Below are 17,500 nucleotides of genomic sequence, written 5' to 3'. Positions count from 1 at the left end.
ACTTGGTGGGCATGTAACCCCACATGGATAGCATGGAACCTCCTGTTTTCGTTTTGATCTGTAGCCCCCCCGCTGGACTGGACCCCCCGAAAGGAGGGTAGGGCAGACACAGTTTTCTGTGAATATCTCGAGAACTGTAGGGTTTAGGAGGACCATTTTTTTTTTGTATGTTGATCTCAAAGGGCCATGTCAACCCATTCCATAACCACTCATTTAATGTATAGCGCCACCTAGTTAAACACAAAAAAGTAAAAATGAGGTGTTTTAATCGCAGGTATCTGTGACCTAACATAGTCAAAACTGCACGAAATTGGAAGTGTAGGATCATTATGACACCCTCTGAATGCACGCCAAGTTTCGTGGAATTCCGTTCATGGGGGGCCTTACAATAAAATAATTTATGTGTACATTTAGTGACCGTACACCAACAAGGATTCCCGGGACACTGAAAGACCGGGGTACACGAAACTTGGTGGGCATGTAACCCCACATGGATAGCATGGAACCATCGCTTTTCGTTCCTTGATCTGTAGCCCCCCCCCCCCCCCCCCCCCCCCCCCGCTGGACTGGACCCCCCGAAAGGAGTAGGGCAGACACAGTTTTCTGTGAATATCTTGAGAACCGTAGGGCCTAGGATTTTTTTTCGTATGTTTGCCTCCAGGGGTCATGTAAACCCATTCCATATGCACACATGTGCATAAACAGATACACACGCACACACATACATTCACAGTAATCCTACGTATGACACATACTCACACAGTAGACATATATACGCATGCATGCACATGCACACACACAGGCACATAAACAGGCAAACACGCACACACACACCCACCCACACACACATAAACATAAACATGTACACGCACACATGCACACAATTCAAGAATTTCTCAGAATTATGAACAGATGGGGGTGGGGTTGTATAAAATGTATATTACATGTGAAATCTATGAACTAATCATGTTTTGGTACTTGTTGTCTAGCAGATACCAGTGAGAATTGAGTGTGCATAATGCAATTCAGTGAGACAGTTAGAATCATATATGCCTTTCAGCGTGAATTATTTTTGTGGAAAACATGTGCTGGACTGGGCGGCAGTCATATTTTGTACCGCTCTGCGGTACATCTAGTTATATATTATAATATAATATTATATAATGTAATATAGTATAACATAATATAAGTCATGCATGGATGTAAAATAAAATCTTATACATGGAACACACACACACACCGACTGGCACCCAGAGGTGTTGAGAAGAGGTGAGAGTGTGTTGACAGATTTCTGGCATGTCTGCCGTGTTTATTGATGTCTGTTAGAGGAAATAAGAGGAAGGTAGGAGTCCCCCTATTGACAACTTGACTTCCTGAGAAATTTTTCCCCCGCCTCATGCCTTTCTCAGGAGAACGGGTACGTGTGTGTGTGTGAATGTGTCTGTGTGTGTGTGTGAATGTGTCTGTGTGTGTGTGTGTGTGTGTGAACGTGTCTCTGTGTGTGTGTATGTTAGTATGTGTTAGCATGTGTGGTGTTTTGTGTGTGTGTGTGTTAAGATCTGAATGATAGATATTCTTCCCAGGAGCAAAACAGAGAAGTGACGTATATGGTTGTATTTTTATTTGTGTGTGTGTGTCTGTGTTGGTATGTGTGTGTGTGTGTGTGTCTGTATCTCTGTGTGTATGTGTATACGTGTGTACATGCATGTGTGTGTGTGTGTGTTTGTGTGCGTGTGTGCATGAGTGTGTGTGTGTGTGTGTGTGATACCCCTGAGAGTGATGGCTGCTTGTCTGCTCCCAGACTAATCTCACAGGTGTCTCACAGGTTCACACACACTGCCCCTATGGTGTGAAAGTCGATTGTTTCTATGGAAATGCTCTTCTAATCTTACCCTCCTTGTTTGACGTGAGGTATTGGGTTCCTCAGCCTGGGGGCTGGTGCGGTAGGTGTGATCTGGAAGTGGCTGAGCAAGTGTATGGTGAAATGTGTGTGGGAAGGTGAGGTGACCATAAAGGCCCAGTCATACACTTGTTTCCGCTGATAGGGAGACCAGATCAATTGAAGCGGTGTGATTCTGGTGAAAGGACCCCATTGTGGAGGGCTGTGGTCAGGGTGGAGGGAGAAGTGAAGAGGGAGTGGTTTCTTTTAACTCTAAATATACTTCTAGTCTGTTTTTACGTTTCTTACAGTCAATGTGGGACGTACGTATGACGTCTGTGAAAGGTGCAATGTGTGTGTGTGTGTGTGTGTGTGTGTGTGACTTCAGGCATGACTATGTAAGGACCGCATCTGTGTCTGAAGTCTTAATCTCTACCATCTCTCCACAGGAAATAATAAAGAAAGCAACTTCAGGAACAGACGCTGTCATAATGTAAACATGCCTCAAGTCACACACACACACACACACGCAGTACTGGCATAGTACATACCGTAAAACCTCAAATAATCGCTGAGTCCCAAAGAGACGCCTGTCTCTTTTAAACGCCTGGCGTGGCTACAGGTTTGGGTTAAAGGCCGGTCTCCAGTAGATGCCTGGTCTGTTTTTTAGTTTCGGGTTGTATTTAATCTTCTAAAACCCGTCAGATCGTCTGTTTAAAGCCCAATTCACACCTAAGATTCGCAATGACACGAAACCGTTACAGAAAGGAGGTTACAGCAGTGTGAATTAGATGTTGCACCTCGTTTCAAGCCGTCGCAAAGCATTCACCATGTCTAGTCACAGTTGCAAGGTTTTAGAATGTTGCATCAAGTTGCTGCTCATCTCGTCGCAAATCTTGGGTGTGACTTTTTTTTCAACATGAACTATGCCTATATGTCCGACTTAGTCATCGTTCAATTCATTTTCATCCCTTGTGTTTAAAATTTGCGGATAGGCCGATGGTAAGCTTGTTTTTATGCTGGCAACAAAACCAGAACAGTTCGCGAACGTTATTCTTAATTATTGTAAATGCCATGGCGATAAAGAGAAAGAAGTCAGAAAAGAAATTTACCTTAGACTAGGCTATATCAGAGCCCGTCTACGGACATTCTCTGGCTATATAACCTACTGAAATAGGTTAATGATGTAAAGTCAAGTGCGCTTCTATGGGACTGGTGTGTGCGCGCACAGTTTTTATTGATGAGTCGGAGTGGCAAGTGATGCGTATAGTTGCAGTGGAATGTGGCTGCCCAGGGCATTATAAAACTTCTCACTCTTAGACCTACTCATACACGGCGCTGAAATGGCATATTTAGCTATCTAAATTCGAATCATATGCTGGGGGAGAAATCGTCGGACATCCATGATTATTTTGTTATTCAGCACCCCCCGTGGTCAAAAATATGTTCCCATGCGCCTGGAAGTAGGCTAGGCTATGATTTGAATGTAGACAAATTTGGCAAAAACAAAACGGGAGAAACTATATGGTTCATGCTCTCTCATGTTGCGTTTTACGGTAGTAATAATAATGTATTTGAACAAAACGAAAAACAATGGTTCCGTCCGTGTCATCCTTGTGGGGCTACACCTCATTTTTACTTTTTTGTGTTTAACTAGGTGGCGCTATACATGAAATGAGTGGTTATGGAATGGGTTGACATGGCCCTTTGAGATCAACATACAAAAAAAATGGTCCTCCTAAACCCTACAGTTCTCGAGATATTCACAGAAAACTGTGTCTGCCCTACCCTCCTTTCGAGGGGTCCAGTCCAGCGGGGGGGCTACAGATCAAAACGAAAACAGGAGGTTCCATGCTATCCATGTGGGGTTACATGCCCACCAAGTTTCGTGTACTCTGGTCTTTCAGTGTCCCGGGAATCGTTGACACCAAATTACTGGGAAAAAATGTCCTAAACCTATGCTTCGCTGTACGGCGGTCATAATAATGCTCCTGTTTGATTGGCTAACCACAAAGATGTTTCTCTGAGTATCCTCCCGTTTCTCTGAGTATCCTCCTCTTCCTCCCTCAGGGAAGACCTCCGCTCCGACCGTTACCCCCGAGCCAGTGGAGGGCGCCATGCCTATCCTGAGCAGCAGTGCCATGAAGAAGGGTTACAGCATCACGGACATCCTGAAGAAGGAACCGCACGCTCCACACCTGAGGTCAGAGCAGAACAGGTCCACACTCCAAAGCTCCTCCCAGGAGGCTCCGCGGCTTATCTGCCCCAACCCTGCTCTGAGTACGAACACCCGCGGCCTGGAGGCAGGCCATGCAGCCTGCACCTTGAGGCTCACCCCTAGTACACTTCATGCGAACCTCGGGAGAGAACAGGGACTCGGTTCCTCTGGCCTCGAGAGAGAACAAGGACTCGGTTCCTTTGGCCTCGAGAGAGAACAAAGACTCGGTTCCTCTGGCCTCGAGAGAGAACAAAGACTCGGTTCCTTTGGCCTTCTCAGAGGCCTGTCTCCCTTTGGACACGGTAGCGATAGCCCTCTCAGACCAGCAATGCATCCGGAATATTCTAGGCCTCCACAAATGTACATCACATCTCAGTACTGCCCTCCTCATCCTTCACTAGGGTTGGACAAGATGTCACCTCATTCTAACCTCCTTTATTTCCATAAACCAGTTCAGAACATGCCTGTCCCATTACACATGATGCAGGTCCAGCCTTACCCTTGTCTTCTGCGTCTGTCAGGCTCTGGACAAAGAAACGCTTTGATTGGGTCATCTGAGAGCCACAGAAACCTTGTTTCCAGCTACCTCAGTGATTTGAACATGCAGCCAAGCATTGACCACAAAAGCTTTGGTGTCTCACTGGACTTTGCCCATAACAGCATTGGTCTGTCCAGGGACCGATTTGCCCACGCAACGCAGCTCCATGCACCTTTCATGACCACCAGCCTCGGGGGGCCTTCTGCGCTCGACCAGCCCAGGGACGCCTCACCCCTGCAGGGCATGGCAGCCTCACCGGGACCCCTGCCCTCCACACCCACTTCTGCTCAGCTGGGATCTAGACAAGTGTCCGTGGAGATGAGCGACCTCGAGACGTCGAAGCAGATCAGTGTTGTCAGCTACAGAACGCTGTCCTATCCGCTAATGAGGCAGAATGGAAAGATTCGCTATGAGTGCAAAATCTGTGGGAAGATCTTTGGCCAGCTCTCCAACCTGAAGGTAAGACATCCTCCTCTGAGTCAATATCCACACCACCACCACCCTATCATCATGTTATGGTTTCTTTTGCATCATGGAGCAGTTGCATCATTCAAAGTTTCAGTACAGCCTTTTGGTTTTGCTTGAAATTCTTTGGCATTCCTGTGAACTCACATCTCATATTAAAACACTGCACCTCTGAGTCTGCAGTGCACATCTCATCAGCTGTTCTGAGTAAGACACTCAAGTAGCAAACAGATTGATCGTCTGCTTCATTTGGCTAAACAGTCTTTGCAACTTGTGACTGTAAATCAATTGCAGAGTGAATAAATGAACAAATGAATGAATGGATGGATGGATGGATGAATGAATGAATGGATGGATGAATGAATGGATGGATGACTCATCTCTGATCCGTCCCTCCAGGTCCACCTGCGTGTCCACAGTGGCGAGAGGCCCTTCATGTGTCAGACCTGCCACAAGAGCTTCACCCAGCTGGCCCACCTGCAGAAGCACCGGCTGGTCCACACGGGCGAGAAACCACACCAGTGTGAGGTGAGCAGGGGGTCAGAGGTCAGGATAGGTAGTTGTGGACAAAGGTACACCTGACTACTGATTGTGTTGGCCAGAGATGTAGATGATGTGTTAATTTATTCAGTCCCTATTATGAAGACACATTTGACACATCTGGGCAGAACACCCCTCTCTGTTGAATAGCTGATGCACTTTCTGTCTTGCACTATGCACTTTATGTCTGTTGTTTTTGTCTGTTATATGTCTCCTTGTCTGTTATATGTCTCCTTGTCTGTTATACTGCATGTGAGTGATGGAGTAAAATGCATTGCATTGTATTGTAGGCCTACTAAATACATTTGACAATAAACCGAACTTGAACTATCTGCTTGAAATAAAAGTAATCTATTTCAAGCATTTTCAATTCCAAATAGATACAAACTATATACTAGCCACCCAGTCTAGGCCTACCGTACGTAGCTAGTCTGTAGCTTGGGTATAGGAAGATATCACCAGCAGCAATCAACAGTTACAAAAGGGGTGACCACATTTCTTCGATTTCTCTGATAAGATTCCCAAAACATGATCAAATGACTTGCTGACTCATTACAATGTTAATCTCACGGAGATCAGAGTAACAGTGCGTGCAGTCGAGTGACATTACAGTGACAGTGGTGTGTGTGCGCAGACCTTTGATGTGTGTTTCACTTCTGTGGGCTGACCTGACCTATCTCGCTACACCTCTCTGTTCGCCCTTCCCACTTTCCCTTTCGTTTCGGTCTTTCTCTTTGACACCCACTCTTGGTTTAACGCTGTTCAATATTGTTGGTTTTTTGATTGATTTTCAAATGGGGAGGAGCAGGGTACAGGCATAGCCATCATTTACAGCAGTGTCTAAATGTTCTTTGAATGAAAATAACATTTAAAACTGTTCTATTTATTGTTATTTATTATCTACCTTTGATTTTGACTGGCCTATGTCATGTTGTATACAGTGTACTCAGAAGATAATATAGTATGTAATATTGTATGTAGTATGTGTATGAAGTATGATATGTACTATGTAACTCTCTCTGCCTATCCTCATCTTCTTCTCCATCTCTCCAGGTGTGCCACAAGCGCTTCAGCAGCACCAGCAACCTGAAGACGCACCAGCGTCTACACTCAGGAGAGAAGCCCTATAAGTGCAGAATGTGCCCTGCCCGCTTCACGCAGTTCATCCACCTCAGGCTCCACCGCCGGCTCCACACCAGCGGCGGCGGGGGGTGTGAGGGAGGCGGGGGGGATGGCTGCCATCCCTACGCCTGCCCCCACTGTCCCGGGGCCTACCTCCACTTCTGCAGCCTGCAGATCCACCTGCAGGGCTTCTGCCCTGCTATGCAGCCTCCTGGCACACCGGAAGAGCTGGCCCGCATCAACGAGGCGATTGAAAGGTTCGACTTGAGCGATGCTGCAGAGAGGCTGGAGAGGGCGCCGGACAGCGAGGTGGAGCAGAGTGTCCTGAAGGTGTTCTGGAAGGAGATGGAGGCAGTGGGTCTACAATCGTCCAACCAGCAGGGCGGCGACAGAGAGCCTGTGCTGGTACAGCACCCAGACTCCAGGGCTGTTGCGGGACATCGGAACACTCAGCTACCTCTTCTCAATGTACACATCAAACAGGAAGTGGACCAGTAGCAACTCCTTCCAGTAATTCCCCTTGTCAACAGTATCAATTTTCATTCCTCGGTCTTAGTCGGCCATTTTGGCTCACCCTGATACAATCAGAGAGCTATTCTCACAGGAAAAATCTGGTCAGACTGAATGAGTCAGATACAGACTTGCAGATGAGGACAAGCTACATCTAAACAATCAGATTCATTCTGCTTCAGGACCTTAAGACTGTTTTCTCATGGTGGGGAAAACCAGTGACGGGGATGTTTTCCTCAGGGTAGCTATGCAACAGCATTATATCACTTTGCAAAAGCTTGCATATTACTTTTTGTGTGCTCTTTTTAAATTTATAAATATTTTTGGTATTGAAAAATATTAATACGCTCTATTATCTGGTACAAGAGACATTTAAGATGTATATTTTAATAACCTTTTAATTTATTACTTCACATTAAATTTCATAACACTTCTTTGCACTGCTTTCTGGTGTGGAAAATGCTGAGGGTTTATTAAAGATGTCTATCCTCACAAATACTTTCAATAAGAGCCTTGTGTATGTATGCAGACATGTGTAAATGTGTGTAGTGTACATATGTGACGAGTGTCCTTGACACGGATGTGGTCGTATTCAGGGCTTGTAGTTGGGTGGGTGGGTGAAAGAGAATAACACAGAAAGAGGAAGAAGGACAGAGGAAAGAGAGAGAGAGGGGAGAGAGAGAGAGAGAGAGGGGAGAGAGAGAGAGAAAGAAAGAGATCAAGTGCAAAAGAGGGAAGGGGGGTGTAGAATTAAGGAAGTGGTAACATTTATTGCAATAAACTGCATCCTCCCATTTCCAACCACAAGCGTCCTCCATTGTGACTGACTCTGCTGAGCGTGGAGTTTCAGAATGAGCTACCTTCACCTACGGCCTTTCACCTAACTAAGGCCCAAATTCTCCCATTCACGTGTAATGCTGTAATCCAGATACATCATACACCCCTGTCCAAGTTGCTCTTACGCATGAACGTGACGTAATTTGTAGCACTTATAGCTTGTAGCACTTATAGTTTGTAGCACTTATAGCGTTCCCGTTTGTCTTTGTGGGGAAGAACATGGATGCCACCAGGGTAGCAGCTGTCTCGGTAGTGCTGGGCGCTTGCCTAGAACACGAGAGCAAGCTTGTGGCTCATCTAAACAAGCTACGGGATGATTCACACTTGCATTCATATTTGAGCTTCATCACACTTACAATTTCAATTTCAAGTGCTGTCGCATTTTTCTCGAGCCATAAGGGGCAGTAGTAGGCTAGTCATTGTTATTGTTGTTAGCTTCATTAGCCTCTTTAGCAAACCAGAGGCCCGTTGCACAAAAGTAGGATCAAGACATCCAGGATAAGTGACTGAGCTGAGCTCAATGAATCCAAAACAAGAGCGTCCAGGCTTTATTGGTTGCACAAAGACCAAGCCAGGATAAGCAGACACGGATTCATCAAGCCAGGTGAAACTGATCCTGGATTAGTGCGCGCTAATGGCCCCCTTAGATAGACCCCGCCACTGATCACAGATTCACCATGGCAAGTAGAGCGGCTTCATTGCTTCTTCTAGTAAGTAAGTATAGTATAAGTATATATACTCTTTTGATCCCGTGAGGGAAATTTGGTCTCTGCATTTATCCCAATCTGTGAATTAGTTAAACACACTCAGCACACAGTGAACACACAGTGAGGTGAAGCACACACTAATCCCGGCGCAGTGAGCTGCCTGCAACAACAGCGGCGCTCGGGGAGCAATAAGGGGTTAGGTGCCTTGCCGCTTGTTTTGGGGCAGCCATGGCTTTAGCACTCTGGACTTGTAACCGGAGGGTTGCCGGTTCGAGCCCCGACCAGTGGGCCGCGGCTGATAAGTGCCCTTGAGCAAGGCACCTAAACCCTCACTGCTCCCAGAGCGCCGCCGTTGAAGCAGGCAGCTCACTGCGCCGGGATTAGTGTGTGCTTCACCTCACTGTGTGCTGTTTGTGTTTCACTAATTCACCGATTGGGTTAAATGCAGAGACCAAATTTCCCTCACGGGATCAAAAAAGTATATATACTTATATATACTTATACTATACTCAAGGGCACTTCAGCCACGGCTGCCCCAATTATTCTATGGTGTAAAGTAGGTAGTGATAGTAGCCTTTTCACAACAGCAACACCTCTGTTGAGGATAACATTGCAACTAGTGTCGCGACCACCACACACGAGTATAAATGGTTACGCCACTTCCATGACGTCACATTGTCGCACGACAGGTCGGGAATGGCGAGTATGTAAAAGACATAATTAAAAAGAAAGGCAACACCGCCACAGTGATAAAGCAAAGCAATCTTCCCTGATGACGACAGTGGTCGGCTGGTGAGGGACCAATACGTGTTAAATTAGTTAATATGCTTTAAATTTCAGTTAAATATGTCCTGCAGAGGCAGAGGAATTTGGATTTGTTTTTTCTCTGTGGCCCTAATATTCCGTAATTGTATATATAGCCTTATAGTCTATGGGAAACTGTAAATAATCTAATGATTGCAACATCATCTAAAAATCATTTATCCAAAATTATTGAAATTAATGATCAACAAACGTTTAAATAATGACAGTGGGTCTAGTTATATGTGATAACAATGTGTAGTGGGCTGTTTGTGGTGACTGCTGACTGAGATAAGGGTTGAGATTAAATAGATCCTGGAATTTAGCCTGGTCTGGAGCAGGCTTAGCCCGGTTGAAACCAGACCCTTCTCAGTCGTAACTGAGAGTGGGTCTGGGGAAGGTTCGTTCACAGCCATAGACAGTGTTAACAGCCCATTTCCAAAGGGCGTTCCCAAACGGACGCCGATCAAAATGCCTCAGACGCAATAGGAGAGGCCAAAAGCCAATCAGAGACAGAGTGACGGAAACACACAATTTACAACTCTATCTGGTTGTAGGGAGAAGCAAGAAGAATGAACCACTTTTTAATTAAACATATTAAGTATATATACTTTTTTGATCCCGTGAGGGAAATTTGGTCTCTGCATTTAACCCAATCGGTGAATTAGTGAAACACAAACAGCACACAGTGAACACACAGTGAGGTGAAGCACACACTAATCCCGGCGCAGTGAGCTGCCTGCTTCAACGGCGGCGCTCGGGGAGCAGTGAGGGGTTAGGTGCCTTGCTCAAGGGCACTTCAGCCGCGGCCCACTGGTCGGGGCTCGAACCGGCAACCCTCCGGTTACAAGTCCAGAGTGCTAACTAGTGGGCCACGGCTGCCCTACGTAGGCTATAAGGCATCGTGCCACACTGAAAGCTAATATTTTGTCACTAGCAATTTACATCTGCCCTCTGACAAACACAATTGCATTTTCAGCTCTGAACAAAACCGTTCACGTTCAAACGAGCATTTTGTTTCATTCGTCCTTTCTGGCTGACCAGGACATATAAAGCAGGAATGCGGGACGAGAGACTGAAACGTTCAAAGCAATTATGCCGGAAATATTTCAAGGCAAACACTGAAGTGTAGCATTCGAGTTATGCTCACATAGCACACCAATTCAAAAGTAGCCTATGTGTTTTCTGTCGGCTACGTGTCCAGCTACTGTAGGCCTATAAATGAACAGAATATGAACCCCTTTTCAGTAGCCTACCACTGTTGCAGAGATCACATCCCTTACATACCTGTTTGCACAATGTTGCATATTCCAACATAAGGAAGCAGTTAAGAAACTTCTAACTCTTAAACCAACGTGATAGATGTTTTTTGTTTTTTAAAAACCCTGGCTTCTTCAACAGGGTGCGCTATCGTCATCGTGTAAAGCCCGCCTCAAGGGTTCTGATTGGTGCCTCGATCTAGGAAATAGATAGCAAGGTTCTTGGCCAGACGGACTTTCAGAGCGAATCTCGAATTTGCCGGAAGTACGTCTGGGTTTTTCCCAGGCTAGAGCAGGCTAGCTCCACAGAATAAATCTCCATGGTAATGTATACCAAAACATATCCTACTGCCCCTATCCCGCATTTGTGCAACTGGATCACGGATAAATTGAGCCAGGATAACCAGGATATCCCGGCTTAATCCCTTATCCTAGTTTTGTGCAACGAGCTCCAGCTCAAAAGCAAAACTTTTAGAACTTTTTGTGCGCACAGCAAGTCCGTGCAATGCATAAATTGGTGAGCCGATTAAAGCAGCAATGTAATCAAGTGTGTAAGAGCATTTAAAATCGACATTAAAATGACCAATGTAGTACAAATACAAAGAAAATACATCTCATTTACCATCAATTATGGGCGCAGCCATCTTTGTTTGTCGAGTCATATGTTTCTCCTCCTTCTCCTTGGTGTGCTCTTAGGAGCCCCAAGCGGGACAGTTGATATTACAACCAAAAGGGGGGGTGTCTCGGTGAGATGTCCTGAGACAGCTGGGATATGAGAATGAGCACTCGGACCTTTACTTATTGGAGTTTCAGAGAGAGTAGAACCCACTGGTTACGCTAATAATACTTAAAGTCCCTAAACCAAAAATAAATATGCGTTGATATCTGATATCTCTGGTGTGACACACTCAGAATAGTAGTTTGTCACACACCAACAGATTTGTCTGAGCGAATGAAAACATTGCCATGCATATGGCAATGTCTCTAGATACAAGATATACTTCATAGATGCTGAGGCAGGTCGGCTGTACTCTAGTGTAGTAGCAAACACTATAGATGGGCAAACACTCTGAACAAGAACCTTCTCTGTTGCAGCCAACTTACTCACAGAGGTGACAAACTCCTACCACATGTTCCAATTATTCCCCAAACCAGACAATCCTAATTAGGGCAACTATTCAGCCAGTGAATCAGCTAATTAATGATAGTGCTTGTGCTAGCACAGGCAGAAGGAATAAAACCTACATTGACAGGACTTTTACTTTCTAGGGTCCGTGTAACGCTTTGCAGTGCTTTGTTCTACGTATTTGCTCCATCCATCTGATCCAAATAAAAAATGTGTTCAATAATCCAATTTTCATTTTTTTTTAACTGGTCAGCAAATAGATAATTGCTGCTATTTTCTACATTTGTCATTAGTCACACAAGATAAAGAAAAAAACAGAAACTGGATTGGAAACAAAAGTAAAATTCAGTTAATATTGGATTATTGCCTTTTTTTACCGTTTTTGTTGGGCTGAACCACAAGCCTGGGGGGGGGGGGTTACCTGATACATATTACAGAGCGGTGTTGGTGATCACATTTTATCAGCGGATGTAGAGAAGGAGGGCTATTAAACACAGTTTAGCTTGCATCAAGGTGCCAAGCGATTGATAATGTCAGCTCGAGACAAGAACTTCAGATGCAGAGGGAGACATTGCTACGTCCTGACACTTATGAGTAGGCTAGCCTACGTGTTCTACTCATGTCTCATAGGTAGAGAAGAGCTGTTCTGGGAGGCTTTGGAGACATGAGCATTACCAATGGACTTGAGCCTACAGGCCAATGTAGGCTGTTTGCTGTTGAAATTAATAAATGGATAAACTGATAAATTATTCACTGTTGTGTCTTCGTTTAATGAAACCTAGTCTAGTGTAAAGTGTTAAATAAACAAAAATGCCCCATGTCAAACCGTGCTCGGGGTAGCCTATAGGCCTGTATAGCCTAAATGGCAAAGCATTCTGCTTTGGGGAATTATTTGCTATGGTATGGCATGGCCATGGTATTCAAATATAGCCTACTAGATGTTCAACATAGGTTGAAAGTTACTTAACGTCCCATCTCCTAAAAATCGGCGAAGTTTAATTTATTAATCTCTAAAGTAATGAGTAAAAATCACGAACAACTTCAGGCGGCGCTCTCGTCCACCAGCTAGATGATGTTCTCCCCCCGGTGCTCGTGGTTCAGTCCAACCACAAGAGCAAAAAAGGAAAATTAGAAAATTGACGTATCATTTCAATTTTTAACTTCTGAACAGAAAACCATAACTGTGCTCAATTGAAAATCAACATCCATCAACAACCCCTTTACTGTGCGTTCCTAAAGAATGGATAACATATTTTAAAGCCTATTTTTATATTTTTTCATGTGAATTCTGAAAATAGAACACAGCACTGCAAAGCGTTACACGGACCTTCTAGGCTACTTGTCAACCTACAACATTTTTAAGAGGTTATGCTAAATGGGGAACTCAGTTCATTATAATGACCACCCCTATAAACAGAACACTGAAAATTATGATGTTCTGTCTAATGGTCTAACTCCACAATTTAGTACAACACAACATAGTTTAGGCCTACAGTCTTTATGCTTTCATATGCATATTTTGGTTTACAAGGACTTGAATTGAATAATAAAAAAAGTATCCCTTTAGATTAGTGTTTTTTAATGAGTTTGATATCTGTATGTTATGTTTGTGTTTGTATGGCTGACGTGTGTGGGTTACATACGTGTGTGCGCGCGCGTGCGTGTGTGTGTGTGTGTGTGTGTGTGAGAGAGAGGGTGTGTAGTGTTTGTATTATTTGTGCTTGAATGCATCTACCGGTGTCTTTAGTGTGTTTGTTGATGAAGTGACAGCGGCGCACTCCCATTTCATCTGGTGGGAAGAGGAGCCCTCTGTTGGCTCAAACATTCATTCCCACGCATGAGTAGACTACATTTTCCACCTGCAATGGCCCACTGCTTGGGATCCTGGTAATTTCTACATTAAGCTCCAATAAAACAGTGACATTCAAAGGCTCTGAAACAACTTGGCGTTTGACCAATTTGGTCCCATCCCACATGCTGATTCTAGCGTCAATGTGTCAACATCTGTCTCAAATTACATTCAATTACATTTGCCAATTTTTATAGCGTAAGATTCATGTAAGAGGGAAGGAAATATTATCACCTTTATGGTTCTGTAGTGTCTCGTCTCGAGGCTTACAGTAGCCTATAGGCTCCCTGGTCGTGTGCTGCGGCTTTAATTCCAAAAGGATGACGTCAGATATTTTTGACGGGAGGAAGGAGTATCCGCCGAGAATGAAGGATGTCAACAATGTCACGGATGGATTCTAGTGTCCGTGTCTCCGCACCACCATGATAAGCGAGGAGTTCGTGGCCGGGGCGATGGCACCGGCGGTCCGGAGAGGATGCTGGACCGCGTGGTGCCAAGTTATTCTATTCGCCGTGTCGGCTCTCGTGATCGTGGCGGAGAGAACCGCGCGTGAGTGGGCACCCACAATACAATACTCCTCCCGAGACGACACTTCATAATAACATAACCTTCAGTGGGCTGCAGTGGCTGAACTGGACAAGCTCCCATAACTTTTGTTTCGGTCACTGTGTTATTATTATTAATAGTAGGCTATTATTATTTTTGAATACTGCTTGCTGTAGGCTAATTGCATGCATTGTGTGGAAGATGCTTGAATTTCCCTGCTAAAATTCAGCATCTGTCTTAACCGTTGAATGACAGGGCTTGCAGTTTATGTAGGACACAGACGTATGTATGCACAGACGATTAGACGGCTCGGTTTTGCGTCTTTCGTACGTCCGTCTCTAAAACCGTCAAACCAAATCACTACCAAGTAGGTTACCGCATTATGCAGGCTACTATGCTGTGTGTATAACTAAGGAGTAGGGCCTATAGACCATTTAACATTCCACTCACGATGTTGCTCGAGGGAGAGAGAGAGAGAGAGTTATTTTGACTTTATAGATTTTGGAATGGTAATGGAATTTGCTCGAATGATGTAAAGTGACCTATGTCACACTATGGCACGGGAAGTACTGAAGTGTAACTGTCGTCCAATCGTCATTTTTGACTTACTCAGTTTGGACAAGTGGTCGTGGCCGCAGAGCACGGTGTCCTCCAGATGTGTGTCGCGCACGTTGTGGTGTGCGTAGCTTATGTCTTGTTTTGGCGCTGTATTATCGACTTCGTGTGATGCACGCGTGCGGTAAGGAGATCAGTTACTCGAGCCGAAAGGGTGGAGTCAAAGAGAGCTTTGGCTTTGGCACGAGGACGTCTTTCAGGCGGGATTAAAATACCGCGCGTATGTGTATTGGAGTGCGGAGGGCATAGCAGTGCCAAATCAATGAATGGTCCTCTGCAAGGTCTACACACACACACACACACACACACACAAGAGAGAGAGAGAGAGAGAACACTGCTGAAGGTGATGCAATTATACAGTCATCAAAATAACCTATTTGACAACTAGACAACAGGGCAGATTCATACACAAACTACATTCATCTAAGGAAAGAAAATAAACAATAAGTCTGTGACTGATCTGAAGTAATTACTACTAGCCTATAGATCATTACAAACAACGTGCTTCTTTTATGGGATCAAAGTTATACAGTTTCATGTAGTTGTTTATCCCATCTTAGTACCTATTTTATTATCTTTTTCTCTTTCACACATAACCTTATCATGTCTCTCTTTGTCTGTTGTCTCGTCTCGTGTCTGTTTGTCTGTGTCTCTACCTGTGTGTCTGTGCTGGGCCGTGTGCCAGTGCTGTACTGCGTGGGCTACTACCTGTGGGTGGGCGAGCGTCTGTGGGCGGCGTGGACGCTGGCGCTGCTGCTGCCCGGAGCGCTGGTGCAGGTGCTGAGCTGCTGGTGGTACCTGGCCGACGGGGAGCGCCGACGATGCCTACTGGCCCTCACACACCTGCTGCACCTGGGCATCTTCAAGAGGTGTGTGTGTGTGTGTTTACATGTGTCTTGAGTGAGTGAGAAAGAGAGAGAATGCATAGACAGAAATATAATGTGTGTGTGTGTGTGTGTGTTTGAGGTAGAAAAAGTATTTGTGAAATGTAGGTGTAATTTGGGTTAAACCATCAGGTGGATTTCTCTGGTTGGCTTAAGTGCAGACATTACACTTGACCAAAGTGACTTACATATGTCAGCTATATTACAAGGGATCACATTGTCCCCGGAGCAACTTAAGGGGTTAAGTGCCTTGCTCAAGGGCACAACGGTGGAAGCTGGGAATTGAACCAACAACTTTGTGTGTGTGTGTGTGTGTGTGTGCGATTTGATATAATATAATAACTAAATGTGTATAAACCTGGAGTTGTTTGCACGCCCTGGGCTGTGTGTATTTTGAGACCTTTGTTTTCTTGGCTTGTTAGATTAGATTCAACTTCATTGTCATCGTGCAGAGTACAAGTACATGTGCATATAGCAGAGCTTGGATTATCTCTTTTACTAGAGATTTGACCAAAAATGTGCTTTATTCACGCAGCCCATTTACATCCATTAACTACTGTACTCAGATCAGATTTCAGAGCACTTACACTAATTCCACCCATTACATGCCAACCATGGAAACTGACCCATGGGCAGCATGGCCGTCTCCAGAGTGCCGTTAAGTCTCCCTGGAGAAGCCAGTAATCAGTGTAATGTTACAGTTTCCTTCCTTATTTGCCGCTCCTGCAGCTGTGTGCTCTGTGCTGCGTGTGTGTGTGTGTGTGTGTGTGTGTGTGTGTGTGTGTGTGTGTGTGTGTGTGTGCGTGTGTGTGTGTGTGTGTGCATGCGTGTGTGTGTGTGTGTGCGTGTGTGCGTGTGTGTGTGTGTGCGTGTGTGCGTGTGTGCTGTGTGTGTGTGTGTGTGTGTGCGTGTGTGTGTGTGTGTGTGCATGCGTGTGTGTGTGTGCGTGTGTGCGTGTGTGTGTGTGTGAGTGTGTGCGTGTGTGCGTGTGTGTGTGTGTGTGTGCATGCGTGTGTGAGTGTGTGTGTGTGTGTGTGTGTGTGTGTGTGAGAGAGATCTCACTGGGACTTCTTCCAAGGTCCAGAGCTCAGATCCATTAAATTAGGCCTGAATAAGGAGTCTGACACTCAAGGCTGCTTAAATAACCATGGCGCCGAGCGCCGAGGCAGCGAGTGCATCGACCGCCTCCCAGATCCAGGCCAGATTAGGGCCAGATCCTGGCCAGATTAGGGCCAAAACTGGTTCACGGTTTACCGCTGTTCTGATGGCAGCTTAGATTAGATTAGATTAGATTCAATTTCACTGACACTGCAATGACATGCAGTTTTACATGTACTCAGTAGTGCGGATAGTAGATAGAAGGCTGTTGAGACAGTATTTACAGCTTATAGAAACAGTTGAAAGAGCCATTCGGTTGGCTTCTGATACAGCATGATGCTCATATCCACCTGTCTGGTGACAAATAAAGAGAGTGAATAAATGCACTGGATGAGCGGAGGCTCAGATTGGTGAGGGAGACCTGGGCCGCCTCTGCTCTGCATGTGCCGATGATAATTGACTGACTGTGTCTCCCCCTGGTGGCAGGTTCTGGGACTGCATGTCGT

At 45.2% G+C, this 17,500-nt stretch overlaps 2 protein-coding genes across 2 annotated transcripts in view; both read left to right on the top strand.

Annotated features, from left to right (window-relative positions):
• Positions 1 to 7,923, top strand: part of prdm1c (PR domain containing 1c, with ZNF domain) — a 13,600-nt gene extending 5,677 nt beyond the window's left edge. The window contains exons 5-7 of the mRNA XM_042094677.1: positions 3,950 to 5,094; positions 5,500 to 5,628; positions 6,694 to 7,923. Of these exons, the coding sequence (XP_041950611.1) occupies positions 3,950 to 5,094; positions 5,500 to 5,628; positions 6,694 to 7,260 (1,841 nt within the window). The 3' untranslated portion in view covers positions 7,261 to 7,923. The remainder of the gene's footprint in view (positions 1 to 3,949; positions 5,095 to 5,499; positions 5,629 to 6,693) is intronic.
• A 6,222-nt stretch (positions 7,924 to 14,145) lies between these two features.
• The window catches only part of xkr5a (XK related 5a), a 9,192-nt gene continuing 5,837 nt past the window's right edge, over positions 14,146 to 17,500 (top strand). Inside the window, exons 1-3 of the mRNA XM_042094554.1 lie at positions 14,146 to 14,400; positions 15,698 to 15,881; positions 17,481 to 17,500. The exon at positions 17,481 to 17,500 is cut by the window's right edge and continues 165 nt beyond it. Coding sequence (XP_041950488.1) covers positions 14,274 to 14,400; positions 15,698 to 15,881; positions 17,481 to 17,500 — 331 coding nt within the window. The 5' untranslated portion in view covers positions 14,146 to 14,273. The remainder of the gene's footprint in view (positions 14,401 to 15,697; positions 15,882 to 17,480) is intronic.

Source organism: Alosa sapidissima, chromosome 6, assembly GCF_018492685.1.
Source record: "Alosa sapidissima isolate fAloSap1 chromosome 6, fAloSap1.pri, whole genome shotgun sequence".
In the NCBI taxonomy this organism is placed as follows: domain Eukaryota; kingdom Metazoa; phylum Chordata; class Actinopteri; order Clupeiformes; family Clupeidae; genus Alosa; species Alosa sapidissima.
Note: the sequence above shows the minus strand (reverse complement) of the source record. Positions and strands in the feature narration are given on the sequence as shown.